At 36.2% G+C, this 14,418-nt stretch overlaps 1 protein-coding gene across 4 annotated transcripts in view; it reads left to right on the plus strand.

The window, feature by feature from the left end:
- The window catches only part of col11a1a (collagen, type XI, alpha 1a), a 290,480-nt gene that overhangs the window by 92,007 nt on the left and 184,055 nt on the right, over positions 1-14,418 (plus strand). For 2 of the 4 annotated variants that reach the window (XM_051933206.1, XM_028811103.2), the window contains exons 8-11: positions 4,685-4,990; positions 6,888-6,950; positions 10,637-10,678; positions 10,856-10,918. In XM_051933206.1, coding sequence (XP_051789166.1) covers positions 4,685-4,990; positions 6,888-6,950; positions 10,637-10,678; positions 10,856-10,918 — 474 coding nt within the window. The remainder of the gene's footprint in view (positions 1-4,684; positions 4,991-6,887; positions 6,951-10,636; positions 10,679-10,855; positions 10,919-14,418) is intronic. The other 2 variants (XM_051933207.1, XM_051933208.1) reach the window with 1 other exon arrangement.

The raw sequence follows: 14,418 nt of genomic DNA on the forward strand, positions 1-14,418 counted from the left end.
ATATTTAATCACAAAGTTTGCTGAGTTTTCCAATTAGTTTTCTCTATTTCAGTCCCATTCACAATGTAATTCATTGTAATATTGATTTTTATCAGTATGTATCAGAAAATGCATTCAATTATTTTAATAATAAGAGACTGAAAACAATTCTGTACCAAAATATAAAATCTCACTAAAACAATTACATTTTTGTATTATTTTTACTTTTTTTATATTAAACTTCAAGCAGATTTTAAATTTAGCACAATTTCAACTTTAAACACTCAAATGTATTATCAAAGTTGAACACAATAAAGAAATAACAAGAAAAAAGAACTTTTCTTTATTAAGCTTTATGTATTCAATGTTGTCTAAAGAAAGTTTAGCATTAAAGTTTAAACATAGAAATCTAAAATATTTTTTTTTTTTTTTTTTGCTTCAGCCTTAGGTTTTTAAAGTTGAGGACTCCTAGTAAAAGAAAAGTAGGTTTAGACAATTATATTAAAATTGCACAGCATTCATCATCATATAATGGTCCTTGAACAAAGGAATGCTTCCATGCCCTTTGAATGGAAATCCCATACATTTGAAGTGATGCTGCAGTCTAAACTTGTCATTAAATGTCATCTGATACTGAGCACTTTAGAAAAGAATGGGCAATTACATGACTAACTTTGCTCATTAGTTAACAAGACATGCTGCTTTGCATTAGTCAGCCTTATGTTAAACGAGGCTTCATAAATTGTTATTATTTTTATTTTTTTTACAAACACAGCTAATCATATTATATTGTACTCCTTAATCAGAAGGCTCCACCCTGGTAATTAAATGGGGGAGTTTTAACCATCCAATGTCAGAACTGCTTATTTTAACTCTTCAATCAGATAATTTGCCTGTTCCCCAGTGTGTGCTAAAAGAAATTGGAAAGCCTTGAAAATGAGATCAAAAGCTGAAACGTGTCCCTGTTCATGATTAAATGTTATGCTGCTGGAGAACCAAATGTGCCTAACTGATTTGATTTTAATTAATGAACTCCTTACCTCGTATTTGGGGAAAGGAATGAACACACCATCAATATTGATTCTGTAAGCATCTTATTTAATAATTTTGCTCCTACTGAGCAAGTTAATTAAATAGAGACAACAGTTTATATTTTACAAAAGAATATTTGCAAGGCAAGTAACGATTGCTTCAAACACATTTGAATGTGTTGCATATTTTATACATTTAGAACTGGCATGGTGGATTTTTAACTGCTTATTTTAACATGTAAACGTTCAATTAAAATGAATCCATCTATTTGCAGACATAATCCTAGAAACTCTGATCCTTTAGAATGTACTTAAATCTGTATCTAAAAACCTAGCTTATAATCAGTTAACTTAAACATTTTTAACCTGTTGCCTACAAGGATGGTTTCTTAATTAAGAATGCTGAAATCGGCATTATTATGTATACTGCTTTTTGAAGTAAAGTGGTATAATGTGAAGGAGCCAAAGAATATAAAATGTATGTGGTAAAAAGGTAACATGCAAGTGTTGATTATACAATATCTATCTATCTATCTATCTATCTATCTATCTATCTATCTATCTATCTATCTATCTATCTATCTATCTATCTATCTATCTATCTACAGTGCATCCAGAAAGTATTCACAGCACATCACTTTTTCCACATTTTGTTATGTTACCACCTTATTCCAAAATGGATTAAATTCACTTTTTTCCTCAGAATTCTGCACACAACACCCCATAATGAAAACGTGAAAAAAGTTTACTTGAGGTTTTTGCAAATTTATTAAAAATAAAAAAAACTGAGAAATCACATGTACATAAGTATTCACAGCCTTTGCTCAATACTTTGTCGATGCACCTTTGGCAGCAATTACAGCCTCAAGTCTTGTTGAATATGATGCCACAAGCTTGGCACACCTATCCTTGGCCAGTTTCGCCCATTCCTCTTTGTAGCACCTCTCAAGCTCCATCAGGTTGGATGGGAAGCGTCAGTGCACAGCCATTTTAAGATCTCTCCAGAGATGTTCAATCGGATTCAAGTCTGGGCTCTGGCTGGGCCACTCAAGGACATTCACAGAGTTGTCCTGAAGCCACTCCTTTGATATCTTGGCTGTGTACTTAAGGTCGTTGTCCTGCTGAAAGATGAACCGTCGGCACCAGTCTGAGGTCAAGAGCGCTCTGGAGCAGGTTTTCATCCAGGATGTCTCTGTACATTGCTGCAGTCATCTTTCTCTTTATCCTGACTAGTCTCCCAGTCCCTGCCGCTGAAAAACATCCCCACAGCATGATGCTGCCACCACCATGCTTCACTGTAGGGATGGTGCCAGGTTTCTTCCAAACGTGACGCCTGGCATTCACACCAAAGAGTTCCATCTTTGTCTCATCAGACCAGAGAATTTTCTTTCTCATGGTCTGAGAGTCCTTCAGGTGCTTTTTGGCAAACTCCAGGCGGGCTGCCATGTGCCTTTTACTAAGGAGTGGCTTCCATCTGGCCACTCTACCATACAGGCCTGATTGGTGGATTGCTGCAGAGATGGTTGTCCTGCTGGAAGGTTCTCCTCTCTCCACAGAGGACCTCTGGAGCTCTGACAGAGTGACCATCGGGTTCTTGGTCCCCTCCCTGACTAAGGCCCTTCTCCCCCGATCGCTCAGTTTAGATGGCCGGCCAGCTCTAGGAAGAGTCCTGGTGGATTCGAACTTCTTCCACTTACGGATGATGGAGGCCACTGTGCTCATTGGGACCTTCAAAGCAGCAGAAATGTTTCTGTAACCTTCCCCAGATTTGTGCCTCGAGACAATCCTGTCTCGGAGGTCTACAGACAATTCCTTTGACTTCATGCTTGGTTTGTGCTCTGACATGAACTGTCAACTGTGGGATCTTATACTGTATAGACAGGTGTGTGCCTTTTCAAGTCATGTCCAATCAACTGAATTTACCACAGGTGGACTCCAATTAAGCTGCAGAAACATCTCAAGGATGATCAGGGGAAACAGGACACACCTGAGCTCATTTTCTAGCTTCACGGCAAAGGCTGTGAATACTTATGTACATGTGCTTTTTCATTTTTTTTATTTTGAATAAATTTGCAAAAATCTCAAGTAAACTTTTTTCACGTTGTCATTATGGGGTGTTGTGTGTAGAATTCTGAGGAAAAAAATGAATTTAATCCATTTTGGAATAAGGCTGTAACATAACAAAATGTGGAAAAAGTGATGTGCTGTGAATACTTTCCGTGAATACTTTAGTTATTGTCTGTTTTACCTGCATATTTTATTTTATTTTATTTTAGCTGCTGCTGGAGTATGTGAATTTCCCCTTGGGATTAATAAAGTATCTATCTATCTATCTATCTATCTATCTATCTATCTATCTATCTATCTATCTATCTATCTATCTATCTATCTATCTATCTATCTATCTATCTATCTATCTATCTATCTATCTATCTATCTATCTATCTATCTATCTATCTATCTATCTATCTGTACAGTATATTCATTTCTATCTATTTTGGTATCCTTTATCTCTCATTACATATGAGGGGGGACCCAAAAATAACCGGAAATAAATAAATAACCTAACAACAACAAAATTTCGGTTATTTTTGGGTCCCCCCTCGTATTTATCTAGCTTTTAATATATTAATCTTTAAATGCAGCTACATCCAGATATCCTTACAGAAGGCTTTTTCTCTGTATCTATCAACCTGTATTTTATGTCTACCTTTATATGCAATTATGTTAAATCTATTGCTCTTTATAAAGGACACTTATAAGGCATGCATTATACAGTATTGTTAAAATACAAAATTGAATTCATTCATTCATTTACTCACTCGCCCACTTATTCATTCATCTTTACTTCACTTCTGATAATCCACTGTTAATATATTTTTCCAAATTCTATTTCCATACCTACAGTATATATGTGAACTTCATTCCTAATTACGTACACATGTCCATCTATCTGTCTGTCTTTCTACTCATATACATAAGCAATAAATAACACAAGGTAAAGACTTGGGGCAAACTCTGTTTTATTTGTGTGTCCAGTTATTCCAGGCCAAAGTTATTCAGAATGAAAACAGAAGTTGAATGTGACAGCCTGGTCCAATAGTGAACACCAACTTCTGGTGCCACAGGATTTTATATATGGAGGTAGAAGGGGTGGAACCTCCGGGAGGGAGGCAGTTAAATGTTTTTGTGTCTAATGTTAAAAGAGGAGAAGGCATTATCAACATTGTATTGGTCACATATCATAATGGTATTGTATTGCAAAGGTATTATTGTGGTGATAGAAACATTGCCTCACAGTGATCTTCAGCTTAGCTTCCATGCTCTTTTGTCTTTTTTGGGGTTTGGTTTCTTTATTAGGGAGCCATTATACTGTCATTTCTTGAGTAAGGCTAGCCCCCTGGTTTTATTTCACGGTCACTGGACATTCCAGAAGACGTCTAACCAGCCTGTTATATGCTGTACTATATACATTAAGCAGAAATATTCCACATTTAACTCCTTAATGATTATAGAATAACATAATGGCAAAAAAAATCACATACTTTTATCATCCTTTGGCTTCTTGACTTTCAGTTGTATTCATGCTTTCATTGCTAAACTAACAATTAACAATCGTATTCCTCCCATTATGAATTTTTTTTTTTGCTGCTTTACCTGGATAAAATACAAAGCCTGTTGAAGAAGAATTTATTGAAGAATACATCACAGGAGAGGATTATGGGCTGGAAAACAAGGGTCCCCAAGAAAATACTGAAACAGTAAAAACAGTGGAAACTGTAGAAACTGTGGAGGAAGGAGTCAAAGAGACTGGGGAAACTGATTATGATCTGAAAGAGTATGACCTAAATGAATATGATAAAAAGGATTTGGGGGAATATGATGAGTATGAATTTAAAGAGGAAAGACCTACTTCTTCCAATTATGATGATGAAGTTGGGCCTGGTGTTCCAGCAGAGACCGATGTAACAGAGAGCAAAGTAAGTTCAATCTATGTATTCATGATATAAGATTTTATAATGAGAATACACTTGGAGGCATATTCAGAACTCTTAAGATTAAGATTTAGGTGTTTTTGTAAGGAATTAACATTAAATACAAATGCAGTTCTGTTTAGATTCATATGGCTTTCAAGTTGGTCCTTCAACTTGGATAACATTTTAAACTACTTGACAGTTAATATTAAAGTAACTTTATATGATTTTTGAGATAATTTGAAGTGAATAGCTGCCAAGGAAATATTTGACATGTGTTTATACAGAAGGATAGTTAATGCACTTTAAGGAGTGGGATTCATTTGTATAAAATTTGGTTCACTTCAAAATACTCACTGAAATGTCATTGATTGCACTGTGTCAGGTACTTCTCTATTGTTTTAAATGGTCTATAACAGCTTATATAAAATCAGGAATGGTGTAAACTATACAGACTAGTGAATAAAACTAGACAAAATATTAATCATGTACATACTTACTATGCAAACTTTTTTCTTTTTTAACTTTATTAAAATTCCTATCCTTTCCACTAATAAAATAAAAGTAACAGGAAAGAGATTTATTAGCATGAAAGTTTTATTTGGCAGTATGCACACAAACCACACACACACGCACACACACACAGCCACACACCATGTTAACGTTATATATATTAGTCGAGCGAAGCCTAACATTCCTTTTATTTTTTCCTTGCCTCTGGTTAGCTAAGCTATTACTCACTGGAGCTTCTGATTATCTCTGGGGCATGTTCTGCCTTGCCTGATTTTCCCAACCACATGTACTGCATTTGTCTAGCCATCTGAATTAATGAGCAGTGTCAGACAGGAGAAGAAAAACGGAACATAACTGAGCTTTCTTGTAATAATACGTAACTGAAAATGTACATGCTTACTGGCTGACTGTAATCGTGTTTATGCTACCCACAACAGAAATTTGACTGTTTTGTTCTTTGAAGAATCTTGGCAGCAATGAGTTATCCGCCAAATAAACCATAATAAATAATGATTACTTAATTATGTACAGCAATCTAAGTAATGTAATAACATAAAGAGCTGTATTCATAAAAAATTAAACTGCTGCTATTATTGTTGTATATATATCAACATTGGAATAGATTCTTACAGGATTTTAATAATGTTGTATTATTTGAATAAGAAGAAGATTATATAAAATTAATCATCAGCTATCATCCAAGTAGTTTATTTGCTGTTTTCACCAAGCGTAATGAATATTAGTTTGCTTCAAACACTGCGATTTTGAAATGTTTCAAATGAGCAACTTTTACATTTAATAGACCAAGATAACAAAACTTATTTCTGTAGATTTTACAAGTTGTCCATACCTGGTTAGACCTGTAGCCTCACAACTTTGAGTCCTGTTCCACTCCCAGATGGTTAGTGCCACCTGGCATTTGCACATTTTCGATACTTAATTCTATTTCCCACTGTCATCCCAAAGATGTCTGTTTTATGTAAACTGCTAAGTCCAAACTGGCCCTGGTTTGGTGAGTGTGGGTGGGTACCTGTATGGGCTTGGCATGGAAGTGTCATCTTACACAACAAGTTAAGTCAAGTTGGGGAGCATGCACTGGTACAATGTGTTGCCGCACCCACTACACAACGAAACAACTTGGGATCCCAGTTTGCAATCCCCCAGGCAGACACGCAGTCCAGTCTCACCCTCCGGAAATGACCCTCTATCTGCCGCAGCCAGGTGTAACGTGGGCGACCCCTTGGTCTGGTCCAGTCACTCAGGTCCCCAACAATGATAATAAAAATGCAGCCTTATTGATAGTTCCTTGTCCGTTCATCTGTATATTTTTCTCTTTATACACTGTACATTTTTAGTGAAAATGCAGTGGTTAACTTACGCTGTTTTACAGGTAAACGGCCATGGCTATTATGGTGAAAAAGGAGAGAAAGGTGAACCAGCTGTTATTGAACCTGTAAGTGCACTGCTTTATAATATGTTTATTCGTACGTTCGCTTAAAATTCATTGATAAATATGTCTATCTCTAACACAAAATTGTTTATGCTTGTCTCTTCTAACAAATGGAAATTTAAATAGATCACTCTGTCAGTGTGTATTGTGCTATTGCTAGTAATAAATGGCACAACAGATTAGCATAGCGTTACAGCTCCAGGTTCAGGTTGGAATTATTTATTGTCATTTTTTTCATTCAGAACTGATGCAGCATAAGTTCAATTTTACTAGCTCACCCAAGTTGCACATATTTGAAAGAAGAAGTGCTATTCAAAGTATTAAACAAAGAATTTCAAACCTAATCATTCTCAGTGTGGAGAGTACACATTATCTCAATATGGCTTTGTCCCACACCCCCAAATAATTCAGAAATTGATTAGATCAATCAGTGACATTAGGTTGGCCCAGTATAAGAAAGTCTGGGTCTGGGATGAACATGCAAAGCCAACATGCTGCTTTTGTGACTCACACGATGCAACTTGAAGCCATTAAACCCTATTAAGGTAGTTCTTGGAAGTCTGTTGTGCACGTCAACCCATACCTGTCTGTTGTCTTTCTTCTGTTTAAATGCCCTATGTGTGTTTTTCTGTCTGGATTGAAATTGCAATCAGGATAACGGAAGAAGAAAGTTTGCTAATTAAAAAGTGGTTTAAAACAAAAATACAACTTCTAGAGAGACACTAAAGGATGTCTGTTGATGATACCTCCCAAAATTGCAGCCACCTGTGGCTGAAAGGCCAATACTTAACAGACTTAATGATGTGGGACATCCAGAGGCGAGCACTGTATTTCTTTCAGTTTATTACAGTGGAGGTTTCCTAATGCCTTGATTGTACTGATTTTTGTCATAAGATTGCAAGTTGATGATACTTTTCTCTGGCTGTGCTCAGTTAAAATTATTTTGCTTATGTCTGGTGGTTTTCCTCATTATTTCTTATTTTTGGGGTTTGTTTTCTCTTCTCTGTGTTTTCTACAGTGCTTTACCCTAGCATAATTGATAAACTTTTAAAAACTACTGTGCTACCTAATGGTTGCACACTGGTAAGCAAATACTGCAACATAGATTCGTCACCCTCTGTTCAGATCCCACGCCTGAGCACTGACTGTGTGGATTTTGCACATTCTCCTCAAGCATGTGTGTTTCCTTCCACACAGGTATTGTAGTTTAGCCCCACATTTCCAAAAAATGTGGATTTTAGGTTAACTGTCATGTGTGAGCACAGTGATGCGCAGGTGTCCTGTCTGCTGCTGTTTCCTTCCTTGCATCAAATGCTGTTAGGACAGGCTTTGGCTTCCAGTAACCCTGAACTGAATTAAATGGGTTTGAGAACGTGTTATGTGTGAAACTAGCTGTCCCCTGCAGCCTGTGTAGTACTGAAAAAGGACAATCTTTAAAAATGAACAAATAAGCAGGTATCGCTAGCTAAGCAGAGGTAATGTGCGCTTCAACACATGGTGAGAGGTACACCGACTCGAATGGAGGCTGGCACGTGAGTGAAGAGGGCCCCACTCCTGACATCATGTTTCCCCCTCTCCTTGGCCTGCAACCTCTGTCTTGGGTTTGCACGAATAAATCGGTGCCGCAAGCAAACTATGATACATAAGCGGACAGACATACAGACAGACAGACGCTGGATTTTATATATAGATAGATTATTAGTGACAATTGAACATATGTAATAAATAGTAAATAACTTTGAAAAACATTTGTTGCCTTATTTTGTGGAAATTTTTGGCCAGATAAAGTTAGATCTTACACACCCCTTTTTGTAATCTAAACAAAAGAAAAAAACGTGAACAGGACTCAAGAAGCATTTAAAAAGTCAACATTGTAATCTTTAGATTGCATTTTTAATGTTCTTTTGGCCATGTTCAAGCATTTAAATGTTGAGCCATAGACGTATTTATCAGTGGCTACTTTCATCTTCATCATTAAGTTATGATTTCTGGCCTCTTGTGCCAATGCTGGCATTGTAAATGTGAAGGAAGCACATCCCAAAAAGTCAATGCTTCAGAAAAATCTTAAATAAAACTCAGTTATTTTTTACACTATGGCTGTCTCTTCAGACAGAGGTGTTATATTTACATTTATTCATTTAGCAGATACTTTAATACAAAAGAGTTCAAATATAATCGAGTACCATCACCCTGGGGACTGTTTTAAAGCACATGTTACAGGGGTTTTCTTTTTTAGCACCTTGAGCATTCTTAAATCTTATTTTTTATGTTGTCCTCCTCTTTGCTTGCTATTATTAAGTAGGGATGAGGGGATTGGAATGATGGGCAATACCAAAAAGGGTAAAAACAGCCACATCATATTGTATGGCTCCTTTAATTTATTATCCTGCTAAACACAAAATTCTTCTTTCATGATATAAATGTGAAAAATAATTGATCGTCAACAACTATACATTATTACTAAATCTAAAGGAGTTCTTTCTATATTACTAGTCTTCTGCACAAATATAACACAAATAAGATTTAAGCAGAATAGTTTCTTTTTAATCTTTTTACATCTGTGTTCTAGCCACTGATAATTCAAGGGCTGTCCTCCTATAGGCAGATTCTCTCAGATCTGGATTTTTTGCAACTAAATTCTTAAAGAGAGCTCATTGAAATAACTTATGCAGCATAAATTTTCTGTTTAGGTAGAAGCTGGAGAGTGCTTATCTCAAGTATACAGCTTTGGGGGCTTTCTCTAGTTTAAAGAATGAGTGCATAGGAATTTCAGTATTCCCTGCTACACTAGAACTAAAATCTTCTTGTCAAGTAGAGGCTTGAATTTTTGGAGGAGCTTCATCATCAAATGTGTATGATCAAATTATTTGTGCTAACACATGATTGGTTCATATTCCCCCTTATTCACACCTTCTTGCAAATAAGTCTCCCAGCACAGTTGATTTCTACAACACATGTTCCTCACCCCATCCCTGCTGATTCCTGATTTGTAGCTTTCTTATCAAACCGAATGCTGTATAAAGCAACTACAATGAAATTATTGTTTTGGTGCTTTTTGAAGTTACATTTTTATACTCTGTTTACTATATTTTATGCTATTTTCTGACTTACAGTGTTTCTCAAAAGATCATTTGATCTTCAGTGACCAACAATCTATTACAGTGTACATTATCAGAATGACTAGATAGATAGATAGATAGATAGATAGATAGATAGATAGATAGATAGATAGATAGATAGATAGATAGATAGATAGATAGATAGATAGATAGATAGATAGATAGATAGATAGATACTTTATTAATCCCAAGGGGAAATTCACATACTCCAGCAGCAGCTAAAATAAAATAAAATAAAATATGCAGGTAAAACAGACAATAACTAAAGTATTCACGGAAAGTATTCACAGCGCAGCACTTTTTCCACATTTTGTTATGTTACAGCCTTATTCCAAAATGGATTAAATTCATTTTTTCCTCAGAATTCTACACACAGACACTAGATAGATCGATCATCATAATAAAGTTTAGTAAGAAGTTAAAGACATTATGAATATTTATTTACCCAACAGAGTGATTTCAATTTGACCTTTCACTCAAATTCTAATTAAAAGATAACAATGTAATAGAATTTGACCTAATGTTATTGTGATATTTCAACAGAATTCTAAAAATAATGCTCTTTTTTAGGGTATGCTCATTGAAGGCCCTCCAGGACCTGAAGGCCCAGCGGTATGTATGAAATTATTTCACATCTTTGTTAGCAATACTAGCTGCCCTTATGTAGCAACAACTCTGTAAGTTATATACTGTATCATTAATTAAAATATTTTTTAAAATGGTCAAAAGTCATAGTAGCTTCACCTATGATTTCTAACATTTAAGCTCTGACTCTGGTCTCTTTTTCAGGGTCTTCCTGGCCCTTCAGGTCTACAAGGTCCTCCTGGTCCATCAGGTGACCCTGGTGACAGAGTAAGTTTTAATATAATTTAAGTTACTTATATGTTTCTTATTTAGCTGTCCATTTTTTCTTTTTAAGTTAACTATACTTAATTTACACTTAATAAATGTAATAATTAATTGAAAAATATGAATATGTTCAAAAGTAAAAAAAAAAAACTTACTCTTTTTTTTCTATGTACTTGCCACAGTTAGAGTTCTGATAGCAACAGAGGTCTGCTTGGACTTCCTCTGGGATTACAGGATTTAATGAATCAAAACCTCCGCAATGTTTCTCTGGAGCTGAATGTTGTCTTTTTAGGCTGTGCCTGTTGCACATGCCATTAAATGCCCAAGGTGCCCAAGCTTTTTTATCCTGAGGCCCTCTTAAACAGTCTTCCTCATCTCCCTTTCAGAGATTAAGTACCACAGTCTAGAGGAGGAACATTATTTTTGTATCCATTGTCACATTCTTCTGGCGCTACTCTAAACCCATGGCAATTAGTGAGGATGGAGATGTGCAGCAGATTAATGAATGAAATGAAAACTATGTCAAAGGATTTAGCTCCCACTTCATTGCCACCATATGGTACCATGCCTGCAGGAACAACTGGAATGACAAGATGAACTCTTGGTCAAGTTCTATGGCACCAAGTAATAAATATGTGTTCACACAAAGAATACAGACGTTACTGACATTCCCTAAATTTAAAGATCCAATAGCATGTAACATGAAATCTCATGCTCCCAATTAATACAACTGGGAATGCAGCAATCAAACCTTTGCAGGGGTTGAACAAGTGTAGAGTAGATTGGAAACCCCTCAATAACCCTCAAACATCTGCCTCAACATAAAGAATAGCCCCATTGTTCTATTACCAGGGCAGAATTGACATTGATCCTATATGGCCTATACCAGGCTGTGAAGTCTGGTGGTTGTAAGTGATTAAAGCGCTCCCTCAGAAACGAGTTCTTGTTAACTAATAATGGCCCACTTAACTTGTCTGAAACCGTGGCACATGTTCACAGTCATAGTGTTGTGCATGGTCAAGATTTTTCAGGCTAATTGACAAAGTTTGCTGAAGTTCTGGACTCTCAATATCTCAATCTGAACTTGACTGGTTAACTCTTCCTCAAAGGCATCAAAATATTGCCTTCCTTTAATACTTATACCCAACTGTTATTCCATTAGAGATTACAGCTGATTTTGTTCATTTTCAGTTTTACAAATGTAGTCCTTTTTCGACTTACAGTGAAAAATAAATACATTTACTGATTATGGCCTAGGTAATATACTTCACTGTGGAGAGACCACATAGACACAATTACTAGCCTGGGAAATGGGCAATCTTTTAAAAAAAGTCACATTTGTTTTTAATGGTGTAATTCTTCATCCACAAGACCACCAGGACATCGGGGTATAAAACCTAACCCATTATTTACTGGCCATAGAAGTCACAGTAAAGCAATTACACTTCCTAATGATGCTGCCACCTAGTGGCTTCAGGTACAGATGCAAAAATTTGTAATTATAATATTGGCAGATAAATAAAATTAAATTAAATTTATGAATAATTCATCATGGAAAACTCCATGCATGTGTATTACTATATATTATTGTTTCAGGTGTACTGGTGAAATGCTAGATTCATCATGAAGGGTTTTATTTATGGGCTTACTTAGTAGCACTAATATTATACTGTAGAAGCAATGCTCTTCAGAGACAACCAAAACAATCAGAAAAGTCAATGAAAAATAAACAGATAAAAAGCCTACAAATAAATATAAGATTTTATCAAAGAAAGACTTAAAAGACAGCTGATTCCACATCTATTTCACAGATAGCAGTAGTTATTTATTCCTCCAACATAATGCAAGAACTGCACCTCACAGCAGTTCGCAAACAGTGAAGATACGCGCACATGAGAGGAGCTCACATTATCTAGAAAGGACATCAGTCAGTCATTATCCAACCCGCTATATCCTAACACAGTTTCACAGGGGTCTGCTGGAGCCAATCCCAGCCAACACAGGGCGCAAGACAGGAACAAATCCCTGGGCAGGGTGCCAGCCCACCGGAGGGCACCTAACCTGCATGTCTTTGGACTGTGGGAGGAAACCGGACCACCCGGAGGAAACCCACGCAGACACGGGGAGAACATGCAAACTCCACGCAGGGAGGACCCAGGAAGCGAACCCGGGTCTCCTTACTGCGAGGCAGCAGCGCTACCAATGTGCCACCAGGCCGCCCATCTCAAAAGGCAGACTTTTAATATTAGTAACAAAAAAAGCTTATTCAAAGCAATACAAGTTTATAATCGGAGTACAGAAAATACAATGCAGCTTTCTAGAATAACTGGGTGGCTGAAACATGACAGGAGGCAATTGGAAGCCGACAGGAAGACACTAATTGTCTTCCTGTTGTTGATGTTTGAACACTGTTCTTAGCTACAGGACAAAATTCAAACTCAAGGGGATTAAGTTAATCAAAGCGGCCTCTGCTTCACCTCATTCTCTACACTAATAGATTAAGAAGAAATTCTTTGAAATGGCACCATAGGATGAGCAGCTCAGTGGTACAGTGGCTAGCATTGGTGATTTGTAGCACTAAACGTCTAGGTTTGACCTCTGGTTACTGTGAGTGTGGAGTCTGCACATTCTACTTGTGAAAGTGTGGGTTTTAATCCAGTTGACTAGTTTTCCAAAGATGCAAGTTGCAGCTGTATGGCACAATCAAATATAATACTTCATTTTAACAAATAGAAAAGTTTATTTTGTACCTAAATCCTCTAAAATGGATTGGGTTTTTTTTTTTGTTGTTGTTACATCTTTACACACCCTTTTTAATGTTTCTTGAACTTTGTACAGAGCCCTGAAAAAATCTTTTATATTCAAAGATAAGCCTCCTCAGGAAGTCATCAGTTTTAACTACTGTGTCATCATTATTAATGAATGAAACAGCAGAGTTTTACATAGTTTTATTAAATTGAAACTAAAATTAATTTTGCATGTGATTTTAGCTGTGGTGAAATGTGGAAATTCTCTAAAATTATTGTTTTTTTAATGGAAAGTAGAGAATAATGTTCCCTATTGCCTCATTCGTATGTTTTTTCAACAGCTACATAATGCACATAACCTACAGCACACCAGTAAAGTCATTTCTTTTCTTTGGCTTGTGTATGCATAACTGCAGATGAGCCTTTTAAATGTGACATGCTACGTATTTTTTGCACTAAGGCGCCTCAAAATGCACCATTGGACACATTCCTTCATTTTCTCCACATAAGAACACACAACATGGGAACATTCTTGATTCTTGTAGATGAAGATATGCATTCTCCGAGAGCTGTGGAAGACTCTCCCGAGTGTTGTTTCTGTCTCTGATACATCTCTAGAATAATAATTGGCAAAGTGGGCATCATACTACCAGAATAACAATATAGATTATTTCTCAACAAAATGTGTACATTTAATAGGATGAGACTGGTGATTTTTTTCAACTGGAGAATTCTATTTAAACATTAAATAATAGA

This window comes from Erpetoichthys calabaricus, chromosome 10 (genome assembly GCF_900747795.2).
Source record: "Erpetoichthys calabaricus chromosome 10, fErpCal1.3, whole genome shotgun sequence".
Taxonomy (NCBI): domain Eukaryota; kingdom Metazoa; phylum Chordata; class Cladistia; order Polypteriformes; family Polypteridae; genus Erpetoichthys; species Erpetoichthys calabaricus.